This window comes from Betta splendens, chromosome 22 (genome assembly GCF_900634795.4).
Source record: "Betta splendens chromosome 22, fBetSpl5.4, whole genome shotgun sequence".
In the NCBI taxonomy this organism is placed as follows: domain Eukaryota; kingdom Metazoa; phylum Chordata; class Actinopteri; order Anabantiformes; family Osphronemidae; genus Betta; species Betta splendens.
In genome coordinates, this window is record NC_040900.2 from 8,403,416 (window position 1) to 8,430,856 (window position 27,441).

At 46.9% G+C, this 27,441-nt stretch overlaps 3 protein-coding genes across 5 annotated transcripts; 2 read left to right on the top strand and 1 right to left on the bottom strand.

The window, feature by feature from the left end:
• The first annotated feature begins 718 nt into the window (after nucleotides 1-718).
• On the top strand, nucleotides 719-6,436 carry pygl (phosphorylase, glycogen, liver). The gene is made up of 20 exons (XM_029139349.3): nucleotides 719-1,030; nucleotides 1,233-1,334; nucleotides 1,410-1,488; nucleotides 1,687-1,790; nucleotides 2,333-2,464; nucleotides 2,568-2,679; nucleotides 2,895-2,977; nucleotides 3,062-3,199; nucleotides 3,290-3,382; nucleotides 3,457-3,603; nucleotides 3,758-3,921; nucleotides 4,012-4,126; nucleotides 4,222-4,323; nucleotides 4,519-4,666; nucleotides 4,858-4,916; nucleotides 5,001-5,142; nucleotides 5,219-5,426; nucleotides 5,497-5,631; nucleotides 5,743-5,809; nucleotides 5,899-6,436. The coding sequence occupies exons 1-20, from the start codon at nucleotides 788-790 to the stop codon at nucleotides 6,085-6,087; spliced, it is 2,562 nt and encodes an 853-aa protein (XP_028995182.3). The 5' UTR covers nucleotides 719-787; the 3' UTR covers nucleotides 6,088-6,436.
• Nucleotides 6,306-9,187, bottom strand: LOC114848676 (lysophosphatidylserine lipase ABHD12-like). The gene is made up of 13 exons (XM_029139410.3): nucleotides 8,993-9,187; nucleotides 8,699-8,885; nucleotides 8,441-8,543; nucleotides 8,089-8,208; nucleotides 7,872-7,902; nucleotides 7,749-7,794; nucleotides 7,541-7,670; nucleotides 7,404-7,441; nucleotides 7,244-7,323; nucleotides 7,062-7,144; nucleotides 6,891-6,969; nucleotides 6,669-6,802; nucleotides 6,306-6,567 (listed from the first exon to the last, which is right to left on the bottom strand). The coding sequence occupies exons 2-13, from the start codon at nucleotides 8,799-8,801 to the stop codon at nucleotides 6,549-6,551; spliced, it is 966 nt and encodes a 321-aa protein (XP_028995243.1). The 5' UTR covers nucleotides 8,802-8,885; nucleotides 8,993-9,187; the 3' UTR covers nucleotides 6,306-6,548.
• On the top strand, nucleotides 8,430-27,345 carry nin (ninein (GSK3B interacting protein)). 3 transcript variants are annotated; one of them, XM_055505414.1, is made up of 29 exons: nucleotides 8,430-8,567; nucleotides 12,420-12,632; nucleotides 13,341-13,425; nucleotides 13,717-13,895; nucleotides 15,077-15,122; nucleotides 15,204-15,379; nucleotides 15,501-15,647; nucleotides 15,799-15,966; nucleotides 16,141-16,277; nucleotides 16,448-16,588; nucleotides 16,849-17,023; nucleotides 17,115-17,225; nucleotides 17,344-17,433; nucleotides 17,530-17,665; nucleotides 17,776-17,897; nucleotides 17,983-19,091; nucleotides 19,233-21,041; nucleotides 21,327-21,419; nucleotides 21,493-21,562; nucleotides 21,641-21,796; nucleotides 21,873-21,989; nucleotides 22,157-22,249; nucleotides 22,389-22,535; nucleotides 22,698-22,877; nucleotides 22,960-23,094; nucleotides 23,174-23,275; nucleotides 23,434-23,526; nucleotides 26,203-26,319; nucleotides 26,517-27,345. In XM_055505414.1, the coding sequence occupies exons 1-29, from the start codon at nucleotides 8,532-8,534 to the stop codon at nucleotides 26,730-26,732; spliced, it is 6,399 nt and encodes a 2,132-aa protein (XP_055361389.1). In that variant the 5' UTR covers nucleotides 8,430-8,531; the 3' UTR covers nucleotides 26,733-27,345. The 3 variants fall into 3 exon arrangements, with proteins under 3 accessions (XP_055361389.1, XP_028995140.1, XP_055361388.1); XM_029139307.3 differs by lacking the exon at nucleotides 19,233-21,041; XM_055505413.1 differs by lacking the exons at nucleotides 19,233-21,041; nucleotides 21,873-21,989.
• The last annotated feature ends 96 nt before the right edge of the window (nucleotides 27,346-27,441 follow it).

The window sequence follows — 27,441 nt, forward strand, 5'->3', positions numbered from 1 at the left end:
GATGTTTTAACATGTGTACACTATTTTTTATGGCTTCTTAAGGTCCAGGTGATTAGAATACACTCCACATACAATAGCTGCACGTTTGAATCTGACTGTGGACTTCAGTTATATGATGGATGCAAAAAGTAAAAAAAGGAAATATGATTTTCATAAAATAATCATCATCAGTCTTTTAAGCAGAACTCCACACGCAGACATCGCAGCCGTGCAAATGTTTGCTCTTCTGGGAAAAACGGACTAACGGCCTTGAGGTCCTCGTTACATCTTCTCTCTTTTTTTGCTGCAGTCCTCTTAGTCTGGACTAACGGAGAAGAACATCTACTCAGCACAGACGCTCTCTCCTGCTGACTTCATAGTCTGTTGCTTGCTTTTGTGCAGTCGCTGAGCTGCTGTGTGAGGTGTTCGCAGCAGTGACTCCACCAAAATACTACAGAGCCTGTGACAAACCAATGATCTGCACCTGTGGTTTAAATGCACCTACGTTGGTGTGTGACTAAGATTGAAATAACACTTTCTTCTTATTAATTCAGTTCAGCCTGTGATAGTCTATGAGGACTAGGTATGAAGTCCCAAACCTCTGAATAACCGTGGTCTTCCTGTTCCTGTTCCTGCAGCTCAGCAGAGGCCGGCCGAGGGAACACCCTCCCCCTGCACTCACCAATGGGAAGCAGGAAAAGGCGGAGGCTGCTGCATGAAAAGCCGCCACCATGTTACTTCCCAGCTTCACTTCCAGTCGGACAGAGTCGAGTCGAACAACCCCGGGGCCCAATCCGCACCTTCCAGCATGGCGACACCTCTCACCGACCAGGAGAAGCGCAAGCAGATCAGCATCAGGGGCATCGTGGGAGTGGAGAACGTCGCGGAGCTGAAGAAGGGCTTCAACCGGCACCTGCACTTCACCCTGGTCAAAGACAGGAACATCGCCACTCCCAGGGACTATTACTTTGCCCTGGCTCACACTGTGAGAGATCACCTGGTTGGGAGGTGGATCAGAACCCAGCAGTTTTACTATGAGGCAGACCCGAAGGTAAAGACTTAACATAAATGCTGCTAAAGGCTAAAGCTTGTTGACCTACTCCTCATGGCTTTGACATTTGACCTCAAGTTGTTTTGAAGTAAACATTCAGATTATTGCATCACGTCGACATTCTACCTTTTTTTTTTTTTTTGCTCCGCATTTTCTGCAACATAATCCGCATGCATACTAGTTAATACTTCCACCTTTCCAGAGGGTGTACTATCTGTCTCTGGAGTTCTACATGGGCAGGACGCTGCAAAACACCATGATCAACCTGGGGCTGCAGAACGCCTGCGATGAAGCCATTTACCAGGTCAGACGCGGGTTCACAGGAGTCACTGGGGCGGCCGCCGGGGTGCTCACGTCATTATGTCGCTCTCTGCTGTAGCTGGGCCTCGACATGGAGGAGCTGGAGGACATGGAGGAGGATGCGGGGCTGGGCAACGGAGGCCTGGGCAGACTGGCAGGTACAGTAAGAGCTGCAGAGAGAATGTGAACCAACGTACAGTATGAGGCAACTTCAAGCCGCAGAAGTGTCGTAAGAGGTTGTTTAAACGAGAAGATGAGCAACTAACTTCCCCAGCAGGCCTCTGACTTTACGGTGTATTACCTCAGTTTCTAAGTTTCTGCTGTCATGTGTAATTCAGCGTTTCTCCTGCTCGCAGCTTGTTTCTTGGATTCTATGGCCACGCTGGGTCTGGCAGCTTATGGCTACGGCATTCGCTACGAATACGGGATCTTCAACCAGAAGATAAGAGACGGCTGGCAGGTAACGCTCAGGACCACTGCAGCATCACACCACGCCGTCCGCCCCATAGGTCCCTGTTTATTTTGAAATTCGGGATCCAGCAAAATGGGGCACGAGGAGCAAAGTGAATGAGGTCAGAATGCATCGGCAGCTAATGATTAACGTGCAACTTGAGGTCTGCGGCTCGTTAGGAGCAACTGAGGTGACGCAAGCTCCCGGCAGGAGCTGCTGCTGATAAGCCCCTCCAGAACCCACGGCTGTTGCCCTTTTGTCTTCTGCTGCCTCTTTGCACTTCTGCCCCTCGGTGTAAACACGCTCGCATGAGCACTGACCTGGAAGGAGCGACCTGTGATTGGGGTTTTTTTCAACCTGTGCTGAAACGCTTCTGCAGCTAGTGGGCAGCAAATGCAGCAAAATGTGACTGCAGTTGAGGATGTAGTTAACAAACATTGCATAGATTCTTCATATTGGAAGTCTTCTTCACACCCTGGTTTAGAAGCCACTGTGAGGTCAGAGGTCACGGCTCAGTGGGGTTTCTTCCCCTGTATTTCTACCTGCTGTAGGTGGAGGAGGCAGACGACTGGCTGAGGCACGGGAACCCGTGGGAGAAGGCGCGTCCCGAGTACATGCTGCCCGTTCATTTCTACGGACGAGTGGAGCAGACGAGAGAAGGCTCCAAATGGGTGGACACTCAGGTAACGCCGCCTAGTTTAGTACAAATGAAGCGTTTTCATCCGAACCGAGCCCACGCAGTCGCCCCCGGGTCACGTCGGCTTTCACAGCTCCGCGCGTCCGCAGGTGGTCCTGGCCATGCCGTACGACACGCCCATCCCCGGATACATGAACAACACTGTGAACACCATGAGGCTCTGGTCGGCCCGCGCCCCCAACGACTTCAACCTGAGAGACTGTGAGTTCAGAAGTCCATCGCGTCCTGTAGCTTATGTCAACTTCCTGCAGGCTTTCGACAGAAAGGCCACGCAAGGAAGACTGAAAGTGCTGCAACGGTAGCAACATGCAGGAAGCTTTCACTGTGTGTGTGTGTGTTGCAAAAAGACTCAAATGCATTATAATTTTTTAAACATGAGGCATCCGTGTAATTGCATTGCGTGAAACTCTCTGCAGTCAATGTGGGCGATTACATCCAGGCGGTTCTGGACAGAAACCTGGCCGAGAACATCTCCCGCGTGCTTTACCCCAACGACAACGTGAGTGTGGCCGTTTGATCGCGTGCACCGATGAAGTCTCCCGTCCACAACGTGTCCAAAGCGCTAAACTCCACCGTGCTGCAGTTCTTCGAGGGGAAAGAGCTCCGTTTGAAGCAGGAGTACTTCGTGGTGGCAGCCACACTCCAAGACATCATCCGCCGCTTCAAGACCACCAAGAAGGGCAACCCGAGCCGCACGTCCTTCCAGAGCTTCCCGGACAAAGTAAGCGCCCAAGACCTGAGGTTTAGAAATTTCTATTTTGTTTTAAAGGTATTTTAAATACTCTCTGCTCCAATCACCCTTTTACAACAGGTTGCCATCCAGCTGAATGACACGCATCCGGCCATGGCCATCCCCGAGCTGATGAGAATCTTTGTGGACATTGAGAAACTGGACTGGGACGTGGTGGGTGCCAGTCGGAAAAAGGGTCTCGCACTCTGAATTAGAAACCGTGTTGAATGGGCTCTGCTCCTGTGCAGGCCTGGGACCTGACCAGGCGGACCTTCGCCTACACCAACCACACGGTGCTGCCTGAAGCTCTGGAGCGTTGGCCCGTGGAGCTGATGGAGAAGCTCCTGCCCCGACACCTGCAGATCATCTACCAGATCAACCAGGTTCACCTCGACGTACGTACTAAAGTGACTTCTGTGGAAAAGCTCCATCCGGTCCATTGTCCAACTAGAACTGCACATAATCACAACCCGATGAGTAAAAGGTCGTCTTCATTCCCCGTCTCGTCTGCTTCCGCTCTCAACGCGTGCCTGTGTTTTGTTTCTGCAGAGAATCGCGGCTCTGTTCCCGAAAGACATGGACAAACTGAGGAAAATGTCTTTGATCGAAGAAGACGGGTGCAAGCGGGTTAACATGGCGCATCTGTGCATCGTGGGATCTCACGCCGTCAATGGAGTCGCTGAGATACACTCCAAGATCGTCAAGACTGAAGTGTAAGGTTTGAATCCTCCACGCAGCATCTGGAAACAGCGGTGGTTTATAAAGTGGCCGTTTGGTGTTCGCTTTTCATCTTTCCTCACCAGATTCCGGGATTTCAGCGAGCTGGAGCCGGAGAAGTTTCAGAACAAAACCAACGGCATCACTCCCAGACGCTGGCTGCTGCTCTGCAACCCGGGCCTGGCCGAGCTCATCGCCGAGGTCCGAGACGCGGAGCCGCGGCTCCTCAGCTGAGCTTCGGCTCCTGACTCTGAATGGGCGCGCGGTTCATTGCCCCCTTTCGTTTTCTGCCTCAGGCCATCGGGGAGGACTACGTGAAGGATCTCGGCCAGCTGCAGAAGCTGAACGACTATGTGGACGACGTCGCCTTCGTCCGTGACGTCTCTAAAGTCAAACAGGTACAGTGAATGTGGCTGCGGATGTGCGAATGGCTCGGGCTCAGTTTCGCTCAGAATTCAGACAAACTGGCACAGTCTTTGTGCCTAGTTGTGATCACTGGGAGGACGGATTCCTGCACGCGTGTCGAGACAGGCCGCGGCTGGGATCGCCCTCGCTGCCAAGTCACGTAGCTCAGCCGTCTGGTTTCCCCGCAGGACAACAAGGTGAAGTTCGCCCACTACCTGGAGAGAGAGTACCGGGTCAAGATCAACGCCGCGTCCATGTTCGACGTGCACGTGAAGAGGATCCACGAGTACAAGCGGCAGCTCCTCAACTGCCTGCACGTCGTGGTCATGTACAACCGTACGTGTGTGTGTGTGTGCGCCTCTGAGTGACGGGCGAGCTGACGCAGCGTGACGTGTCCCCCAGCGTGTACAAACACACACCGCGCACCGGCCGTGGGGATTTTCCGTTACTGCTGCGTTCGTGATCAGCTCAGAGTCAGTAGCGGCATTGATTAGAATGACTTTGTGTCCTGTGCTTTTGTTTCCAAGGCATCAGGAAGAACCCCACAGCACCGTTTGTTCCACGGACAGTGATCATTGGAGGGAAGGTACTAGCTCATCCATGTCTAACAGCAGGTCAAAGGGGGGGTGTTACAATAACCCATTGACTGATTCTCTGTCGCCCCCTGCAGGCTGCGCCCGGGTACCACATGGCCAAAATGATCATAAAGCTCATCACCTCAGTGGCCGACGTGGTGAATAACGACCCCGTGGTGGGAAACAAGCTGAAGGTCATTTTCCTGGAGAACTACAGGGTGTCTCTAGCGGAGAAAGGTACCAGAACCGTCCCCCACTGAGCTCTTACGCCAGAAAAAAACACCTCAAATTCAAAATTGACCCGTTCCCACAGTGATCCCTGCCACCGACCTGTCGGAGCAGATCTCCACTGCCGGGACTGAGGCCTCAGGAACAGGGAACATGAAGTTCATGCTGAACGGAGCTCTGACCATCGGCACCATGGACGGCGCCAACGTGGAGATGGCCGAGGAGGCCGGCGAGGAGAACCTCTTCATCTTTGGCATGAGGGTGGAGGACGTGGCTGAACTGGACCGGAAAGGGTACATCTGACTCCCTTATGGGTTATTAATTCTCCATCCTGGCTGTTAAAATCACCTTGTGTTTTCTTAGATATGACGCCATGGTGTACTACAATAAGCTTCCTGAGCTGAAACAAGTGATGGACCAGATCACAAGTGGATATTTCAGCCCTAAAAATCCAGATCTTTTCAAAGACCTCACAAACATGCTCTTCAAATATGACCGGTGCGCAACTTAAAGTCAAAGTGTTCATTTCTGCTTACCATAAAATCATAAGACGTATTTTCCTTCAGGCTGTCAGACGTTTTGTGGTTAAAGCCCTTTGTCTCATTCCAGTTTTAAAGTCTTTGCAGACTTTGAAGACTATATAAAATGCCAGGAGAAGGTCAGCAAGCTGTACGAGGTGAGAGGATTCAGACAGACTTGGATCAGGTCATCATCGCTTGACATCAAGCGTGCAGAAATAAAACCAAGAAGTGTTTTCTCTTTAAGAATCCAAAGGAATGGACAAAGATGGTGATCAGGAACATCGCAGCCACGGGAAAGTTCTCCAGCGACAGAACCATCAAAGAGTACGCGACTGAGGTGTGGGGGGTCGAGCCCACAGACCTGAAGATCCCCGCGCCCAACGAGCCCAGAGAGGCCATCGAAGAAACAGCCAGAGCTCTGAAGAAAATGTAAGGTTGTGTCTGACAACCAGGGCTGTCTTCGTGTTTACGACACATTAGCTGTGCTTCTGTGCCTTCAGTCGCGTTAGCACGTCGTCATTTCCTGCACAAAGCCTCAAACGCGTCTGTTACAGTCCTTCACGCTGTAAATGTGGAGTCACTGAGCAGTGAGGTCAAATATTTTGATCATATTTCACATTCCCTAAGGAACGATGGGAGTGATGCTGATGGTGATATTCAAGACTCTAGGCAGATTTTATTTGCATCTGTTTCACAGTTTAACGAGGATTAGGGAAAAATGTAAACCTACCTAATTTCTGCTCTAAAGAATTTTGTAGTGTTTAAATAAAACATGTACTATATTAAGAGTTTCCTTCAGTGTGTAAAGCTTCAAACACTTATGATAAAGTACAGGACAGAAGTATTTTGAGGAATGCGGACAATGATGCACTTCTTCTGAGCCACTTCACGGCCTCAGGCTTGTAGAAAGTCCCTGCAACAAGAAGCAGATGGAATATTACATAAGAGAGCAATGTGTTATATAAACTTTAGATTAACGCGCATCATAAAAGTGCACTTAACCTTTGACCTTACCTAACCACATTTGGCAGATTGGGATCCAAGTATATGTTGTTGTGGCCGAAGCCAAGCTTTGCCGGGTAGGAGACCATTTCAACCCGAATGTCTGCGTTGCGTTGCGTCTGAGCCTCGCGTGAAATCTGGTGCAGCTGGAGACAAAAGGCAGAGCGATTCGGCAGGAAATTATCTAAAAGGTTCAGGAAACGGAGGCCGTGGAAAACGAATAAGGTGCTTTACCTTTAGACCCATGTGATAAGGAACAATACTGTCATCCTCTGAATGCAGAATAAGGACTGGACTGGTCAAGGCCTTTAAACTGTACAGAGACAGTAGGATATAATCTTTAGTTGAATGAATCACACTGGATTCTATAAGAAAAACTACTGTAGGTGTGTTTATCACACTTACTTTTCATTATTAGCAAAGACTATGTTGTTCCTTTCCAGTATGTTCCAAATCAGACTCTCAAACCCTGGAAGGAACTTGTAAATCTGGAAGAGACGGGTATACTTTTAGTTTCCTCTTCATCTTCCGTACTGTAAGTGTTCTGTTAACTTTTATTCAGTCAAACCCCACGAGAGGCTGCAGACCTTGAGGAGTGGGTGTATGATTACAAGCTCTCCGATTCTTGTGTACGGAGCTTCAAGGATTATAGCATCAGCCGCAGACTCTAATATGAATAATACATCAAATTAGCCAAAAGGGAAAGGTGGAGTATCACATTTACTTTTAAGGAGACTGTTTACTTGCCTTGCTCTTGGATCCTCATGGCTGTATTGGTTGCCACACTGTGAAGCATATGACACATTTAGCATCATCTCATTCTCTTATACGGTGTTTTTCCCCAGCTGTCTCTATTCGTGTGATGATCAGTGCACGGTGCTGACCCAGAACCGAGCGAGTGTCCCCACAAGCACACGAGACTCCCTCTGCTTCGCTTCTTCACCCAGTGGTACAGGTAGAGGGCGTCCCTGGTTAGTCCATCCTCACTCGGCTCCCCGGTGGAGTCTCCAAATCCTAATAACAGACGCAAGCACTAAAACCACAGAATTATCATCATGATAATAATAACTTGCACAACAATAAACATCTTACCTCTATAGTCTAAAGATAAGACGTGATAGCCTGCAGTGCTCAGAATCTGAAATGGATCAAATCTGAAATTCACAACTGAACCAGAGACTGAAACCTTGCCGTGCTTTAGATTAAAATCCGTACCTTCACCAGCTCCACTCTGTGGTTTATGGCCCTGCAGAAGCAACACAAGAGCAGTGACTACACTTAAACATGTTGCTCTCACAGCCATTTAGTCTGACCCACAAACCCCTGTGTGCACGGCGCCTGGGGAAAAACCCCTGGAACTGAGCAGCCGTGTAATCCCCACTAGACGCCATTATGATCAATTCAAGGGTCTCAATCCTGCCACTCGTCCCACCTGGTCCCAAGGTTTCCATGGAGATAGATAATAACAGGGCGGCCGTCACCCAGCGTCTCCCGGTACCACTCAGGGCTTCTCCCCACGGCCTCCTCCCATTGGCTGGCAGGGAGCGTATGCCTATGGGACACAAAGAGGAAGAGGGCGAGAGAAGGACGAGTGAGCGGCGCAAACAAACACGCCTGTGTGGCAGGAGAACGTAGGCTGTGAAAGCGGGTCTGGTGCTGCTAAATGAGTGGATCGAGGCTCTATTCAGTCGGGGGCCACCTGGACCAAATATGCCCGTGCTCGTGGTGCTTTCAAGTACCGGTGCACTTAAAACGGAGACAAAGGGACGCCACACATGACCTACCACACGCCCACTGAGACGCCGGCCTCGGTGCTGAGGTAGAAGTTGCATGTGTGGTTCAGCACAGCTTCAGGTCGGCTGAGATCCACAAAGAATGGAAACCTCACTGCAACACACCAGCGCACACAAGGTCAGTGGGACTGTTTCCTAACGCATTACATGCAATATATTATATACTGTAAACAACCGTATGAGCAATATAGCAGTGGGAGCGACTGCACATTAAGCAATGACTTTGTTGACTGAATAAACATTACTTACACAAGTGAGAAAATATAGCATAGCCCAGAATCCAGGGAAACAAATAGAGAAGAACTGGCACCGAGGCGTAGACGGTGATGAGAAACCACACAGCTCTCTGCATTTCTGCTGCACGTTCTTCTCTGTCCAAACCAGTGTGTTCCGTCTCTCTGTCTCAGCTGTGAGCTGACGGAGCTGAACTCTCCTCCTAATAGCACGTGTTGGGAAACATAGAGAGGAGGAGGTCAAGGTTCAACTATTGGATCTAGTTTGACACAGAGATTGAAACGTGAAGTAAATGAGGAACATAGTCACCGTCTCTGTCAGCCAAAACCCTTGCTTTTCAGATTTATCCAAACAAAAAGCACAGAGAAGCATCGCATGCAGCAAAATTACACATGGCAACAAGTATTTGATAATAAAATGCCTCTACCACCTGTGTAAGGCCACTCCAAACAGAAATACTAATCGCACCCCGCCGACTGGTCGCCATAGTGTGGCATTATAGCGCAGGGCATTCTGGGTAATGTAGTTTTTAGATGTTCTACTGTTTTCTGTTTTGTTTTAATTTTATTTTTTATATTATATAATATTATATAATATTATATATTATATTATATTATATTATATTATATTATATTATATTATATTATATTATATTATATTATATTATATTATATTAAACAGAAAAGTAAAGTACCCAGAAAATACCTCACTGATGTGCACGGAATAGCCTTCACTCTCTGTTTTTGGGGCAGGGCCACCAGTTTAAGTCTGTTTAGAAAAAGGTTGTTGTGTGAATGGCCCATTTCCAAAGTGAGGGACAATGACACACTGACAAAGTTAGACGCGCCTCTCTAACAGGAACTGTGTGTTGAGTAAACAGCCTGCAGCGGTTTCAACTGTGGACAGTACACACTGTAAACTAAACAGTACTTCAACGTATACAACAGAGTGGGGAATATAACTCATTAATGGAAAATGTTACAATGTATGATACATCTTCTCAGCAAAAGGCCTCATCTTATCGAATACGCAACACAATGTTTACAACATAACACAGGCGATCGCCCTGTTTGCCCGCGTGCCTAACGCTAGGAGGGGATGTTTGAGCTAAGCTAACAGCGGTGGGTTCGGTCCGGAGGGGGAGGGAGGCGGGCGGTAACCAGTCAGGCCGCCGCGGGCTCCCGGTCACCGCCCCTTCCTCCATCAGCCGCTTTTCAAAATCCGCTACCAGCCAGAGGATGATAGAAGAGCCCGGGACGCGAGACAACCGCCGGCCCGCTGCTCGCAACCACGTCCCCGGTGTCCAGCGAGCCCCAAGCAGCCAAACTACCCGCAAGTTCCCGTTGTAGCGGAGAGGACCGTTCACCTGCGACGCGACTGGCGGGACGGGAAATGTTGTAAAAGTGCGCCTCTCTCCCGCCGTTAATCACCGAGATCCAGCTGGAAAAGGAGCCAGCTGTCGTCCAAGTCCCGGAAACTCGGTGAGTGAGCTGCGCCGCCGTTTCCTCCGCTTTCTTCGAGCCCGGAACATTTAGCGGCAGTCCGTCCGGACCGGATGCCTGCGGAACCGTTAGCTGTTAGCCAGCTAGCTTAGCTCAGCTGCCCAGCGGCTAAAAGTTACTTAAAACCATCACTGTCCTCAAAACTGCTTCTTAACAACTTTTTTTTTCTTTTTGACGAGTTAATAAATCAGTATTAATAAATCAGTTTTGCAGGCGCGACCGAGTCAACGGTTGATGTTAATGATGCTGGAGGTTTTGTGAGTGACTGGTCATATGAGACAAAGCACCTTTGACACGGTTTCACTTCGCTTCTGCTGATTTACTGCAGTTTTTCTTATTGACAGAATTTAGAGCGCATCTGTAAAAGCTTCTGTCCAGTCGTGCAAACTTTAATAATCAGATATAACGCGTTGACAGATTAATTTGATCTGATGCTGTTTGTTGGTTGTTTAATCATTCAATACTTTGAATAGTGTTTTAGCTGTTTGTGTTTTTCTATCAACTGCTTTTTTTGTGTTAATCTGTATCAAACATTTGTTGAGTGTGTTTTTCAGGCAAAGCAAAGTCTCAAGTTGTGCTTTGGGAAGTTTGTCATTGTCGATCATTGTGTGTCATTGTGTGCTGTTTCCCACTCACATCATGCATATGCAGAAAAGCAGGAGGGTTTGTGCGAAGGGCACAGCTGATCTGACCGGTATTTCAAATATTACTTGCAGCCTTGATCTGCTCGTTTGAACATAACTTTTGAGATTGATGCTCAGTCTGATCAAAACAAATTGAAATGTTTCCTCTCAGCTGAAATGTGTGGAAACGTGATTGTAGAATGACTGTGTAGACAACTTCTGGATCTGAGTGGTGAATCTCGCGGTGACGCATGGATTAACCCCTTTTTTGTGACCTGCCGTGATTCTTTGACCGCGGCAGCTGTCCGACCCACAGCCGCCGGCCTCCGTGGCCGAGCAGAAGCTCTAGCGGCGTAATAGGCTCAGAGGCTGTTTGTAAAAAGCAGCCTCAATTAGTGCAACAGGGGCAACAAGTGCGTAGGGAGACTCCTCTCCTTCATGTAGTGATTGCAGGCTGCCGTGAGCCTCTGGCTTCTCATAGGCCACTCGCATGTGCAGATGCAGGATGCTGATCCGGTTGTGTGGACGGCCTATTGTCTGGGCTGAATGGGCACCCCCAGTCTGGGGTGTGGGGGACACCTGGCTGGGCACTTGATGGTTTCCCTGAGAGCAGCTGGGGAAGCTGCAGGGTCAGGAGGAGGCTTTGTGTGCACACACACAGGCCTGATGAGGGACCAATTTGCTCTTCCATAAATATGAAGTGTGTGTGTATTATTTTCAAGCAAATGAGAAATCAAGACATAATAATAATGTATATGCAACTGTGTGTGTGTATAAAACAAAGTAAAGTAGACTTATGTGTTCTATTCTGGACTCCATTGCTATTTCCAGTCACTTAACTAACATTTACCTTCATTAAGCTTCATGTGGATGACCTGAGCTGTTGGGTGTATGAGTTATGTCATAGCTCAAGATAGACTGTCTGTCTTTTCCTTAACGGAAGCCTAATGGCTTGCTTTCATTCCAGAGATAAATGTGACCTATGTTTTGCTCAAGACCAGAACAAACCCACAACTGTTTTACAACTGAACAAACCAGGACTTGATGAGAACGTTGGTGCCGGAAAAGCCTGGCTCTTCATACAGTTGCTCCTTTTTTTTTTTTTTTTTTGGTTTTCACTTTCAGGAATGACCCGTCCCAGTTAAAAGCACTCCCCACGCTTTTGTAACTGGTGCCACCAGGCAGTCAAAGTTGGGTCAATGTTTTTGATAAAATTTTTAATAAACAGACATATAGTCAGTATCAGACTTAACCATGTGTATCAGTTTGCCCGATTGTCTAATCATTGTAATTGGATTAAGTAAAGCCTCAGCTACAAATGACGCTGGAGCAGGTTAGTGTTGGTGCAGTAGCTCCGTCTCTCAGATGACGGCGTCGTTAGGAAAACATGCTGCCGACGTAGACGTCTCCACTCTGTTTGTGAGAGCTCTGCTGTTATATTGGTCTGAATTTAAATGAAGACCGTTGCCTCTTGTCTTTGTTTAGTTTTTTTATTTTTTGTATTTCCCCATTGTAGCAGTGTTCAAAGATTTCGTATTTCTCGCAGTGTGCTCTGGCTGTAGCTTAAGTGTGATGAAAGGTCTAACAGAGCTGGGGTTTCTTTTCCTTCAGGGCAGGGTGCTGTCCTGTGGGATGGACGACACCCAGGAGCAGGACCACTACGAGGAGCGTCTGCGAGAGGTGTTCAACAGCTTCGATGCCGATGGCTGCGGCTCTCTGTCCTCGGAGGAGCTCTCCGATCTCTGCCAGTCCCTGCAGCTGGGTGATGCCACGCCGGCCGTCTTCCAAACGCTGCTGCAGAACCAGGATCCCCTTACCGCCAGAGTGAGTTTATTCCTTTGCATCTGCAAGAAGCTGCTTTGGTACATTTCAAAGAGTGTGAGGAATCTTTTCTTTATTTCTGGTGTGCAGTAGAAAAGCTGCATTTAAAAGCATATTGTTCCCTGTGGCCTTTAAACTTTCGTGAATATGGATTCCTCCGGTTCCTTTTAGAATTGAGGTGATGCCTTCATCAGCTTTCATGGCATCAGGCATCTGTTGTCATGGCAGCCAAGCCAGCTAATCACTAGTTGACTGTGAAGATTTCCGCTCACAGGTGTTTCATCTAAAATGATCGCGCCACACTTTTTGCACCCCCCCCCTTCTCTTTTTTTTTTTTTGTTTTGTCTTTAGTCATGTGGACAGACGGCTAGCTGCTGTCGTGGAAGTGGGTGGGAGGGTGCGGTAATTGTTACCGAAGGGGCTGTGAACTCATAGTCTACCCAAGGCTCCCAACAATAAAGTCAAAAATGAACCCCCACCTCCAAAGCGCAAAGAAAATCACCATACTCAGGGTTAGCAGCTGGTGATTGTTGAAGTGTGACCTTCCTTTTAAACCAGCCTCCATCCAGACACTCAGGGGCTCTTATCCTCCACCCAGCACACAGAACGACACCCAGTCTGAAAAATTTCCCTGCTTTGCCCTATTATGTTGTTTTTGCTGTATACAAGGTTTTATTTTTGGCAGTAAGTGAAATATTTTTCATGTTTCAGGTTGACTTTGACCGATTCAAGAATGCACTCATTCTGGTTTTCACATCAGCCATTGAGACATCAGAGGCAGAAGAGCAAAAAGCCAGTAAGTTATAGTGTTGTTGATCTTTAGAAGATGGTCTGTATTTACCCAGTCAACCAAGCAGAAAAGGTGTAAAGGTGTAACTCTCTAAATCTACAAACGGAGCCAGAAGCACCGGCTCAAAGACAGTTAGCTGACTGATAAAGTGCTGACACCATCACATGACTGCCATCAAATATCACGGTACAGCTTTTTAATAACAGACACTTTGTTTATGGTAAAGGTTTGACAAAGTTTAATCATTTATTGAAGGTCAAAATTACGGCACTGACACTGTTCATGATTTGACATTAGTTTCCCCAGCGTCTCCTGAGATCCAACCAAAGTTTGTGAAGGGCAGTAAACGCTACGGCCGCCGCTCCACGCCCGAGTTCACGGAGCCCATCCCAGACCTGTCAGAAGCTGCCAGCTCGGGCCCGCTGGTTGATGAGGATCTGGAGGACAATGACTCGGCTGTTCCCAGGAAGCGTGAGGTAAAAGGCCCGTGTCCTCTGGCTGTTTCTAGCACCGCTCTGAACCTTCAGACGCTGGAATGCCGCCCTTATCGCCTCCTGTCCTTGCTTGAGCTGTGTGTCTCTGCCGCCGAGGCGTTATTCTTGGCTAATCAGCTTAGCCACACGCAGATCCTGAAATGTAATGTATACGCTCTAACGCCGGCTCGACAAGGCTGTGATAGTGTAACACAGTCTGTAAATAACACTGAGCATAGATGCTGGGTAACTGAGAAGCAATGGTGTTTGTGCATCACTGTGTTGCCAGTTTAATGTTTCATGATGTGTTTGCATTTATCATCTTGAACTTTGCTCTCATTGTATTTGTTGGTTGTGATGTGGTTGTCAGGACAACAGCACAATGTTTGAGGAATTAACATCTTGTCCAAACAGACAGACTGGAAGAAGCTCACTCAAGTGGATCTGGGTTAGAGCATGTGTTCAGTCATGGTCATGCACAGCTGAACCTTTTTAGTTTTTTTCTTACTGACATTCAGTTATTTAACATATTCAGGAAGGCCTAAACTTAAACCGTTCTCTCACTTCAGGTAGATTAAATTATAAAAACCTGACAAAGCAACGTCTGCTAATGGTCACCCTTAATGGCGACCAGTTCAACTTGTGCTAGATGGATGTTCCATTGTGTTCATTGTCTGACTCTTCACCAGATGCCTTCCCGCACTAATGCAAACATTATTCCAGACCTTGAAGGGAAGCGTGTCTTGGTATGGACTAATCTAGACTACAACAATGCTTCCATGTCCACACTGGGGACGAGCAGATGGGGCCGGGTCAGGGTGCGCTGCCACAGAGACGGCAGACCTGGTGCTGTGGGAGGAGGAGGAGAGAGTTTGGCTGTGGCAGAGGAACAATGAACCCCCCACTACCCCCATCCTGACTGAATGCCTATACAACATGTATCAGGATCCCATCTGGCCTTCATTCCCTCAGTGTTTGCTTCTTGTAACAATAGATGGCCACGCTGGTTTGAGTTTCAGAACAGTGGGTCACGACCAACATACCCATTTTCTGTGTGGAAACATGATTTAAGTTCATCTTTAGCCTGTATTTTTATGATTTAAAAACAGTCAGAAGTAACATTTTCTGCACTGATTTTGACTGATGCAATCACTAAAGCTACAACTGTCTTTGTCTCCTGATAGCGCTGGAATGCTCACGAAACAAGCACGGAGGAATATGAGGCAGAGGGTATGTCGGCCTTTCAGGAGATTCCCTTCATACTGTGGATGCTTGCGACGGAGCGATCTCAACCTCCTAATCTGTTTGTAGGCCAGTTGCATCTCTGGAACCCAGACGAACCCAGCACACCCCGGGGATCCATCGTTCCCCCGTCGACCCATCTGGAGGAGAAGCTGCGTGAGGCCTGTGAAGAGTTGGGGATATCGTGGGAGGGAAGTGTGGGCCACCCTGAGCTACTCACTCTCTGTGAACACCTACAACTGGAGGTGAGTAACGGACTGGAAGATGATGCACCAAAACTCTTTACAGGTGTAATTAAGTAATAGAATAACACACATTTCTGACAGTCTTACAAACCTGTTGCTTTTTTTATGAACTATCTCTCAGGTAAATGGAGACTTACTCCTAAGCCTAAACGGTGATGGAGCGATGAATGTTCAGGAGTTTGTTTCCAGGGTTGTGAGCCACAACAAACCTCCCACTCCCTCCGCTTCCACGCCCTACAGACAGCTGAAACGACATCACTCCACTCAGGTAAACGTGTCCTTAGGGTAATTCCTCCATGATGAACACAAACAAATGTCCTTGATCTTGAATATATAGAGATATTATTGATACAAGCTTTATGATTATGTTAAATATTTAAAAAAAATCACAATTGACACTTTGAATCCTCTTGTTGCAGCCCTTCGATGAGGGAGGAAGAAGAATAACCACCCCCGCGGCTCTGAGCGGCACTATTGGGATGCGCCTCTTCTCTACTCTCGATGACGGCACTGGTTTCACCCCAGCGGAATGCATCCTGGATGCCTGGATAGAAGAAGGAATAGAAAACAGCACTGAGATCCTGCAGGTACAGCAGTCTGTTCATCTTTTAATCGTGACTGGTACCAATTATCACCACTAATTTAAATTGGTGTACTTATCTGTATATTTGTAAACAAATGTTTTTCAATTTTAGTAATATAAATGTGTTTATTTTTAGTAATATTATAACATATGTAATGTTTATGAATTGTGTTTACAGGCTCTGAGTTTCAGCCTCGATGGCAAAGTGAGTCTTAGTGATCTCACCATGGCGCTTGAAAATGAGCTGCTCGTTACTAAGAATGGGATTCACCAAGCAGCACTGGCGAGCTTCAAGGCTGAGATCAGATATCTGCTGTGAGTAGGAGTCTCTCATTCAGATTAACACACCTGGGTGTATTTCCTCCTCTGTGGAATAATCTCTAACTAAGTAAAACCTAAAGGATGATTTGTTGGTTTAGAGGCAGTTGTCGCCTCTTTTATCTCTTAATGTATTTATTGGCCCTGATGGTATTTTCCCTTGGCAGCGAGCGCGTAGACAAAGAACTCAGGGAGAAGGAGAAAATCAGAACTGACCTGGAAAAAGCAGAGAAACTGAAAACCCAGCTCGCCACTGAGGTGGACGAGCACCACTCTGCCATTGAGCAAATGAACAGTCTCAACATCAGGTGTGTTTTCCCTCAGAGAAGCCCATACAATATTTTATTTATTTATCTGTGCCATCATTTGTCTGTCGCCTCATCAGATTTTAAGGACTCAAGTCTACTCAAACACTATATTTGTGCTGGTTTACTTTTGTCTATGGTCACTTTATATACATGCATTTATATATAGGTAATATTATACACATTGGAAGCATTTTATATTGTAATTTAAGATGAAAGAAAATGCAACCCTGACAAAAACATTGTAAAATCCCGCTTTACAGGAAGCTTGAGCAGGACCACAAGGAGAAGTTGGCAGCCGTACGATCAGAGCTGATGAAGGAGATCAACCACATCCAGCAGCAGGCGGGTCTGCAGCGTGAGGAACTGGAGGCGGAGATGGAGAAGATCAGAGAGGACGAATCTTTTCTCAGGGACCACCTCTCAATTTCTGTCAAGGTATCAAACGGCTGTCACAATAGAATGTTGTCGTTTGAATGGTGTCGGCCTGCTTGAATGTGCATGTCATCGTTTTATGCAAACCTTTCAGGAAAACAGACGCCTTGAAATGGAGCTACTGGACAGCACAGAACAACTAGTGGAGGCAGAAAGCCAGATCACCAAGCTTCAGATAAGTTTGGACAACATTATGAAAGAAAAGGTGAGTAGAGTAGTAGTTTTGTGGCGATGCTCCTGTTGTTATCATCATCATCTTCATCCTTTTCTAAATGTTATGATTTCTGAGCAAATGAACTTGTATTGTGGTCTTATTTTCTTAGTTTGGGGACTTGGACCCTGGCAGTGCAGACTTCTTCCACCAGGAGGAACGTATTAAACAGCTGCGTAGCAGCTATGAAGCTCAGTGCAGGGTAACTGCAGATAAAGCACAGAAACGCCTAATCCGTTTTGTATTGTTTGCTTGTTAATTAAAAACCGGTTAAACTCCTGTTGTCATTGTTTGTTAGGACCTGCAGGATCGCATTGATGAGCTGCAGTCGGAGTTACAGGAGTTCCACAGTCTTGGTCGAGGTAATCAGTCCTGCAACAAACCGCTCTCTGAAGAGCTGGAGAGTAAAAGTCCTGGCATGGAGTCAGATCCAGGTAAACCTAATAAATACTTACACAGTACAATGCCTGGAGAACTAACAGTACTGTGTTACTGCAAACATTTTACATGTTACCAGCGATTGATGTCATTTGACACTTTGCAGGTATCGGTTCAGAGGACGTTCAGCCGTTCAGCCTGAGCCTGGAGGCAGAGATGATGCTGGAGCAGCTGAAGGAGCAGCACCTTCAGGAAATAGAGGACTTGCGAAACCAGCTAGAAAGCAAGGTTGATCTGCTTTCTGCTTTGAAGCTCATTAGATCATTTACCCAAACTTCAAAATGATTATTTCTAATATTTTGTTTTTCTTTAGATTAATGAATTTGACAAGATGATAGAAAAGCAGAGGTCGACTCACGAGGACCAGAAGGCTGCCCTAATCCTCCACTACCAGCAGGAGGTCCAGGCTCTGAGGGAAGAGATGGCCACTGTTCAGAGCCGCGCACAGCAGCTCGAGAGCCAAATAGAGCAGGCAGAGCTGGACCAGAAGCAGGCTGAGCAGAGGGACGGGCTTCAAAACCCGCAAGACGAGGAAGGTGCGACTTTGAGACGACTGCTCCAGGAGGCCCAGACCCACAGTGCAGACCTGGAGGAGCAGCTGAAGGCCCTCGAGGCCCAGCAGGCTACAGTGAATGAAAACCTTCTCACAGAGATGGAGGAACTGAAAAAGCAACACGCCAATAATATTAAGAGACTAGAGGAGAAGCATTTAGAGATTTTTGAAGCCAGACTTGATGGGGAGAAAAGCAAACACCACGAAGAAAAGCGAGAATTAGAGAAGAGGTTTTTAGAAGGTTTTAAAACAGAGAAAGAACTGCTGCTGAAACACCATCAGGAAACGTTGTTGGTGGAACTGGAGGAGGCAAAGGTCAGGTTAGAAGAGGAGCATAGTAAAACTATAAAGACACTGACAGAGCAGTGGGAGAAAGAGAGGGCTCGGATGGACGAGCAGAGTCAGGAGTCTCTCCAGGCGCTTTTGGAGGACGAAATGTTGCAGCTCGTCAGGGAACACGACGACCGAGAGCGGAAACTCAAAGAGCACTGGGAGACGGAGCGTGCCGAGCTTCAGCAGCTTCACGAAGAGGCTCTGCTCAGTAGAAAAGTGGAGGAAAGGTTGCAGGTGCAACAGCAGTGGGAGCAGAGGGAGAGGAAGCTAAGAGAGGAGTGGGAGAGGGAGAAACTGCAGCTGGAGGAGGATTACGAAGGGATGATCCAAGATCGGCTGAACGAGGAGCGAGAGAAGCTCGAGTCTGAGAGGGAAGAAGTAGAAAAGAGGATAGAAAGCGTAAGGACAGAGGAGAGGGAACGGCTGGAGGAGCGTCACCGAGAGGTCACGAAGGAGCTGGCTGCCAAGCACTCGGAGGAGAGGGATGCACTGAGCGCCATGTTAGAGAAACTCCGAGATGACATCACTCAGGAGAGGTAAGGAAAGATCTTCTTAATAATGTGAAGGTTAACTTTTCAAAAGTTGTATACTTTCCAGGATGTCCATCAGTTATTTCTCATAAAAGCTTAAGTAGTTTATCACTGTTGGTGTAACCATCATTGAATAACCACATACAGGAGGGAACTCGAGACGAGCTTCACCCAGAGAATCAAAGAGGTAGAAGATCGTTTTTCAGGCGATCAAGAATCGGTTGTAGAGCGTTTCCAGAGCGACATCTTGAAACTCGAGCAGCACTACCGACGCGAGGTGAAGGCGCTTTCTGAAAAGCATGTTGAGCAGAAGCACCAGTGGGAAGCACAGATACGGATGGCTCTAGAAAACGGCGAGGAGCAAAGGCGAAAGGTGGAGCGGGAAAGAGAGAGCCAGAAAGAGGAGTGGACCAAAGAACGGGATCAGCTGGAGAAGATTCACGAGGGGAAAGTAGAGGAACTGATTCTGAAGAACAAGCAACTGCGGAATGAGCTGGACGATTTCACGAGTGCGGCGCAGAACAAAGAAATCGAGCTCAGCAGGCAGCTGAATGACCTCTACAGCAGACTTCAGGAAAGCCTGGAAACCAAAGATGAGCTCGTGGCTCAGGCGGAGGACAAAGTGCTTCAGACTGAGCTCCTGTTAAGTCAAGCAGTGGAAGATTTCCAGCAGGAGAAGGAAGAACTGGAAGCGAAATACAATGAGATGCTTCGGATCTCGGAGAGGCAGGTAATGGAGAGGATTGAGCTGTTAACGGAGCGAGATGACTTGAAGATCAAGATCGAGGAGCTGGAAATGCTGCTTGAACGGGCAACACTGGAGCCTGAGCTTGAGAACCATGGATTCACCTCTAACTCCCAGAGAGAAGAGCTGATGACCGAGAGAGATCCGCTAAGATCTGATGGGCCACAAATGAAGATGACTGAACATAACCCTGCACTTGACCCTGCATCAAACCCGGAGGCTGCTGGAGACAAAAACGAATCTGTCCCCTCGTTCCTGGGCGCGACTGAAGGTGTAGTTACCCGTGAGAAGAGCACGACTCTTGAGTCATGTGAGGAGACTAACCCTCAAGATGTAACCGTTCACAGTGCGAGTCCTTCTGACGAGCGGCGTCATGAGGCTGCGGCTGATCCAGCAGGGCCGGAGGAGGCGGCGGACCTCGGTCAACTGCCTCTGGCCGATGCTGAGGTTCCCAGTTCACCAGAGAACTCTCACGACAACGAGGCAGAACGCGTTTCAGAGTCCGACTGTGAACATTTAATGCCTCAGGATTGTCTGGAACATCTGGAGGCCGATGACGATTGTCCCCTCTTTAAACTGCAGGCTTTGTACAACACTGCGACGGAGGAAAACCTCCTCCTACATGAGAAAATTGCTCTTCTCCAGCAGAAGTCAGAAATCCTAGAGGATCTGTTGGCTCATAACGGTGAGAAGATCAAAACCAGCCACCAGGTGCTGGAGGAGAATTACACCCTCAAAGTTAAAATGCTGCTGTTAATGGAGCACGTGCGCGAGCTGGAGACGAAGGCCTTGAAAATGGCGGAGCTTCACATTAGATACGAAGACTGCTTGTGTGAAAACGCAAAGCTGAGGGACCAGAACGATGAACTGGAGAGGAGGGTTTGGAGCCTGGAGAGTGCAATGAATATTTTCCCTGATTTCCACGACCTGCGGGTCTCCTGTGTGGACGAGATCAGTCTGAGGGACAGGAACGCGAAGCTGCTGGAGCTGATCTGCGAGCTCGAGGGGCGGGACGACGTGTCCCCAGGAAACGAGCCGGGGGAGGACGAGGTGCTGGACGCGAGCGGGCGGCCGGCGCCACCCGCTCAGCTGGAGGCCGACCTGGACGACTGCTGCGTGGAGTTTGAGAAGCGCAACGGCAGGCTGCGCAGAGCCATCGCTGAGCTACAGGACAGGTCGCAGGCGATAAATGAGACGACGGAGGCCCATAGGTAACGTGGAGCAGCAGCAGGCTCCCAGCGTCCCATGTGTCCCGTGGCTTGTTCTCCCCCTGGTTTGGTTCCTCAGAGCGCTTCTCCGTTCGTTCTCCAGCCCGTAGAGCCGTTCTCCTTCCTGTGCTTAGTTTCCCAGTGCTTCCCAGCGTCAGTGCAGCCAAACGGAGCTCGAGCAGTCGAGCTTCTCTGATTCCCTGTAGCTCAGTGACGCAGCAGCAGGTTCAATGCGTCCACAACTGTAGCTGTTTTTTAACCTTCTAATGCAGTTCTGTCTGTTCGTAGGGCTGAAGTCGGCCGTCTTGCTGAGGAAAATCTCGTCCTCAGAGAAAGAATCGCTGCCTTGGAGGAAGAGGACTTCAAAGAAGGACAGCTTATGTAAGATGGGAATAAATAACATTTACAGAGAATGGGTGGATGTCTTGTTATTTACAGTCATGTTTGATTTTAGGCAAACATTGGAAGTCCTACAGAAGGAAAAACTTGCAGCACAAAAGGCGGCAGAGCACTTCAAACAACAGGTACAGATCTCTTCCGACCCGTTTTGATTTCATGCAGTCAGAACTTCCGTATCAGCTCTTCAGTTTCTTCTCCCTCAGATTTCAGAGCTGCGTTTGCAGAACCAGCAACTCGAGAGGGAAAGTGGGGTAAGCGTGGAGCATCCTGAGGAAGTGGAGGACGTTGGGCCGCAGCTGGTAGAGCCGGTAAAGGGACACAAGAGGAGGGCGGCGCTGCCCGGCGAAGACGAGAACCAGGTAAACGGGGCGGAGCTGACGGCGTCACGGTGCGCTGCACGTAGCGGGTAGTTAATCGGTGGCTGTTTTGTGTTAGCTGGCAGCTTGTGTGTCGTCTTTGGAGGCAGAGCTCACCAAAGCTCTGAAGGACACTGCACAGCTGGAAGGGAGGAATATCCAGCTGTCGCAGCAGCTGTCTGACCTCAGAGAGAAGGTGAGCATGGAGTCATGGCCGCGGTGGATCTCGCCACCATCAAAGTGGCACAAGCTGCTGATTCCCTAATTCACCTGCAGTGATTACGTGGAAATAAGCGATTAGTGTGATGTGTTGTTAAACTTGGTGTTGATGCATTTTAACTGCAGTGGTCTTGTGCTTCTCAGGAGGCACAGCTCAGCCATCTAGTAGAGGAGCGGAGGAAGACGGATAAAGAGACTCAAGGCCTTCGCAACCAGCTAGCCAGAGCTCAGGAGAAGGTAAGAGCGCTGAAAGCTGCACAAACACCTAATTCACAGTCGTTGCAGTAGGTGTAGATCTGCTTTCTAGCCGTAATTCAACACTCAATATAATGCGGTTAATAATAAAGGACCAAATTAGTTTTATTCTTCGTGCTAGATCAAGGCGGCAGATGAAACCCTTCAAGCTGTGACCCATCAGAGCTCCCGTCTGAAAGCAGACGTCTGTGTTTTGGAGCAGGAGAAGGATTCCCTCAAACACGAGCTTGCAGTGCTGCACAAACAGCTGCAGAACGCCGATGATAAGGTGAGGCCATTTTGATTTTGGAATAATGCCTCCAAGGTATTCAGCCCTCACACCCTCCTGAAGTTCTATGGGAAGAATCATTTTGTCGTTCTTATTGACTGATTCTTCTCAGTCAGTTCAGCAGACGTTCACTTACAGACACTTCTCTTGGGTTCATCTCAGAACCGTCTTTTGGAGATGGCCCTGCACTCCAGCGGTCTCCAGAGTCAGAGCAAAAGGCTGTACAGAGATGAGATGTCTCGGCTGATGGAGCAGGAGCAGCAGCTGCTGAGGCAAGAGAACGAGAGGCTTCAGTCTGAAGTGCACAGCATTAAAGGAGACCTCCTGCAGTCCAGGGAGAAGGTGAGCCCCCCTCCACCCGCTCAAGAAAAGCCCTGCGTGTTGTAGCATCCTCAACTCTGACACCAATCCTTCGTGTGCACAGGTGCATCAGCTGGATGCAACCATCCTGTCCCTGAAGCAGCACAGACACAGGAGCCAGTCATCGCTGGTGAAGGCCTTGGAACAGGAGAACGCCTTTCTGAAGCAGGAGCTTGAGGCTCAAAAGGACCTGAATAAGGTCTGAACTAATGAAATAACATTAGCTGTGATAACTTTGGCATCTGCCTAAATTCTCATTGTTGATGCTTTGGCTTCAGGGGGACGAAGCTGGACAAAGACATTTGGAGCTGGAAAACCTTCAGCAGGAAAACGAAGCGCTCAAAGCTCAGATGGCTCGACTGTCTATGCAACTGCTAGAGGTGCTGATGGGACCTTTACTTGTCTTTATACTTGATTTGACAGATGTTTTCATTAGATGTGGTTGGTAAAGGTTATGCCAATTTTTCTTCCCATAAAATATCTATTATTTATTTAATTTATTAATTACTGATGTGGGTTTTTTTTTCTCTTTTTCCAGACTTTCCCAGCTCAGCTGGTGGGTCTTCTGCCCCCGTCACCTCACAGAATGCCCAGAGGACCCCATCGAGCTGAAGATCCGGACAATGTGCAGGTACAGTCCAACCACACGCTCAAAGCAAACTTAGGCAAATGCACTCAATTCTCTCTCTTACCTGAAGGAATGTTTAATTTGTAGTATTTATGCTGCTAATCGTTAATGAGCAATGAGTTCAAATGATTTATCAAACTGTGTTTTGCCTCTGCGCATTAGAGTTTTACTACTGTGTTAGTATTTTTTTTAATGTGCATTAATGGTTTGGTCTCATTTTAATCATTGTTTGTCCTTGGCTATCGTACATTTTATCGTGTGTGTGTGTGTGTGTGTGTGTGTGTGTGTGTGTGTGTGTGTGTGTGTGTGTGTGTGTGTGTGTGTGTGTGTGTGTGTGTGTGTGTGTGTGTGTGTGTGTGTGTGTGTGTGTGTGTGTGTGTGAAGGAGTTTGTTATAAGTAAACTCACTGCATTTCTTTTCCTTTTGGTGATGAATGTATGTCCACTGAAAACACTCACCTCAGGAGATTTTTTTAATACAATCTTAGTGAATGCCAAAGCATTAAAGTCGTGTTTTGTTTTTTCCAAACACCTGAGCTGAGTGTTTAGTTGATTAGTTGTGATGATAACAATTGATGACAATTGGCTTGACTGGTGGGTTTGCTGTGCTCGTTCGGTGTTGTCATCCATCTTAACATTTACACTCTGTCATCCATGTCATGTTTATAGTGTTTACTTTGTGTGTGTGTGTGTGTGTGTGTGTGTGTGTGTGTGTGTGTGTGTGTGTGTGTGTGTGTGTGTGTGTGTGTGTGTGTGTGTGTGTGTGTGTGTGTGTGTGTGTGTGTGTGTGTGTGTGTGTGTGTGTGTGTGTGTTTTTCTTTTGACGTGGGGACCATTGCCATGTTTTTGCTATCAAGGTGAGGACGATGCGACAACGTGGGGACACTTGGCGGGTCCCCACCAGTCCGAAAGCTTTTTTGAGGGTCAAGATGTTTTAGGGCTGAGGTTAGAATTAATTTTTGGTTTGAATTAGAGCAAAGATTAGACGTCTGCCTTTGTTTGTGATGGCTAGGGAAGACATTATGTCAATGGTGAGTCCCCGCGTAGATGTGAACCACGACTCTGTGTGTGAGACCTTTATTTAATTTCAGTCTCGGGACTAAAGTAGTTTCAGGGGTGTGACTGTAGGTGTGGTGGCTGCGCTCCTTTTTGTTAGTCACCACGCTGCACAAACCTTCATCTCTAATCAGATGTAGTTCTTTCAGGATTATCTCCTCATCCCACTGTTCCTATAGCATCTGAGCCATAAATTAGGGAGTGTTTGTGATGTGATTATTTTTATATGTAAGTTTTTGTTTTGCTATATAAACAAATTTCTGAATGAAATAGGCCTTTTTGCTGGATTTATTAACATTTTCATGGTAACGTCACACATTTTGTTCGTTGATTCATTTTCTAATGGTTTAGTTGTGATGCATATTCCCAGGCCTGTGTACTGTAGGTCTTTAGAGGATAGAGCCCTGGTGAAGTGAACCTGCCTTTTCTCTGCAGGGGGCGATGCCGGAGCAGCGGGCAGCTCACGCAGACAGCTACCGACGGATCGGTGGACTGTAACGCCAGCGTTTTTTCCCTTCTCTTCAGTCTACCATCATACTCTGCTAGATTTGGAGCAAAAATCTTACTTGAGCACAAAATGTCGTCCTTATAGGAGATTTGAAGTACATGGTGGCGCCGGAGTCAAAAAGCGCTGTTGTGTAATTACATGTAGCTGCTGCTAGATGGCAGGAAAACAGACACAGCTTCTGATGTTTTCTCCCAATGGGATTTTGATTGTTACTTAGAGGTTTAAGGTTTCGTCTACAAAATGGTCGGTCGACAGATGTTTTTTTTTTTTTTTTTTTTTTTTTTTTTACTGTAATGTCTTGACTACAGGGACTATTTTGACACAGGGTGTTGTTTCTGGGGTACAGTTGATCACAGTGTGAGACGTGGTACATCCTGTATGACCTCAGAGGCTTCATCATGTGACCGTTTGCCTTACGATCACAGAGGAGCGGTAACATTAGGATGAGCTTCGTGCCTAACACGATTCAGTTTTCCAACAATCAAGCAGTTTCTACCTGTGCAAGTCTGGTGGCGTTGTGGTCCATGTGCACTCGGGTTTTACGGATCTGTTTTCTTAAAGTCTGTTACATTTCACTCTATTTTCCCCTGATTGTATCTTCAATCTACCTGTTTGTGTATTCATGTGTTGCTGCTGCACTACCAAAGTGTTTTTTGACTTTCTGGGCTGTACTTTTCCTAAATAATGACTCTCTAAACCTGTCGCACAAGACTGTTCTTCTACTTGAATGTCTCCAGTAGTGTAGTTCAATGTCTAGTACTTAATATTATTATTGTGTTTCTCTTAAATCTTTTTTTGCACCATGTATAGATCGTAATGTATTTTTGTTTTATTTATTTTGTTAGGATTGTTTATTTTATTTATGCATTAAATTATTTTTGTAGCAGTACTGGGAGCATAATTTTATACTTATTTATTTTTATTTATTATGTAGCACATTGTTCTCTACTTTTTAAATTTACCTGACATAATTTAATGCAGATATCAAATAAAGCATTAAGTTCTCCTGATTGTGATCTGTGTTTTATGACTCTTATTTCCTAAAACTCAGACAGACACTTACAGTTTCGTGGATTTGAAGCAGTTTGCTTTATTGTATCCTTCATTGTTTTTCAGCAGGATGACCGAGAGAGGAAGATGAAGAATATGGAGGAGCGCATGAGGGAAATTGAACTATCGCTGCGTAACGTCAAGCTCCTGCTGAAAGAAAAAGTCGCTCAGCTCAAAGACCAGGTCAGTTTAAAATTCCCGTCTTCATTAAGGTCAACAAATGAGATGCATAAAAGATCAAACCAAGAGAATGCAGGCGAAAATGTAAAGCCATTGTTTCTCAAAAAACCTCAAAGGCCAAAAGTTTATGATTTTTACCACACAATAGATTTATTGTGGGGACAAAACGTCTATAATCGTCTCATTTGTCTGTTTTAAAGCTGCATAAGAACGGCAAGGCAGACGTGTTGATCGGTGATCTGTACGTGGAGAACGCCCAGCTGCTGAAAGCTCTGGAGCGAACACAACAGCGTCATACAATTGCAGAGAAGAAAAACTACCTACTGGAAGAAAAGATCTCCAGCCTTAACAAGATCGTGCGAGACCTAAACCCTTCTCCCCTCTCCGCACTCTCCTACCATTTTAAACGCCCGTAATGCACTCCTGACACTGACTCTGCTCCAAAGTGGTGGCATTTATTCGTTGCAAGCCAACGTTTCCTTTTGGCGTGAAGCCTTTTGCAGTAGCTTTTATATTAAGCATAATTTTTTATTTTTTTTTTTTTATGAAGTTGGACCTATGAAGAACCAAATCTGAAGGTTAGACTGTGAAGGAATCCTTTCATTTATACAATTTTTGAATGCATAACAAATAAAATGAGTAAATATTTTATTATGACACTACATTTCTACTTTGAAAGACTAAAGCAATATTGAATTGCACTTTTTATATACTGTACGTGTCCTTTTGTGTTTATTAGGTCTCTCCTCTGAAGGAGAAACATGAATCTGCCTGTCATGAGTAAAATCATGTAAACAGAGGTCAAATAATGTGCTGACCTTTTGGAAGGTATTTGCTACCTGAAGTTACATTTGTATTAAATGTCAAGCAGCAATATGTACTATTTAAATGTATTGGGATAAAATCCTGTGATGTGTAAAGCTTTTGCGCTTTCGAACCTTTTGCACCATTATGAATGTATTTGATTGCAATGAAGAAAACCGGGTTCATGCTTTGTGTTACAACTAAATAAACACGAGTTAGTTGCGATTTTATTTGCGTCTGTTGGTGCTAGTATACGTCTGCAATCGGATTACTTTTATTTCACTAATAAAATGTGTAATAAAAGGAAGTTTCCTCAAATTC

Bases quoted from the DNA above. Each gene is read 5' to 3' on its own strand.
- nin (XM_055505414.1), top strand. From the start codon at position 8,532: ATGGAAACCTCACTGCAACACACCAGCGCACACAAG. The intron at 15,123-15,203 runs GTATGTCGGCCT...ATCTGTTTGTAG, and splicing joins GGAGGAATATGAGGCAGAGG to GCCAGTTGCATCTCTGGAAC. The intron at 16,278-16,447 runs GTGAGTAGGAGT...TTCCCTTGGCAG, and splicing joins GCTGAGATCAGATATCTGCT to CGAGCGCGTAGACAAAGAAC.
- pygl (XM_029139349.3), top strand. From the start codon at position 788: ATGGCGACACCTCTCACCGACCAGGAGAAGCGCAAGCAGATCAGCATC. The intron at 1,791-2,332 runs GTAACGCTCAGG...TACCTGCTGTAG, and splicing joins AGATAAGAGACGGCTGGCAG to GTGGAGGAGGCAGACGACTG. The intron at 5,810-5,898 runs GTGAGAGGATTC...TTTCTCTTTAAG, and splicing joins AGGTCAGCAAGCTGTACGAG to AATCCAAAGGAATGGACAAA.
- LOC114848676 (XM_029139410.3), bottom strand. From the start codon at position 8,801: ATGCAGAGAGCTGTGTGGTTTCTCATCACCGTCTACGCCTCGGTGCCA. The intron at 7,671-7,748 runs GTAAGATGTTTA...GTCTGTTATTAG, and splicing joins CTTATCTTTAGACTATAGAG to GATTTGGAGACTCCACCGGG. The intron at 6,970-7,061 runs GTAAGTGTGATA...GTCTCTGTACAG, and splicing joins GTCTTTGCTAATAATGAAAA to TTTAAAGGCCTTGACCAGTC.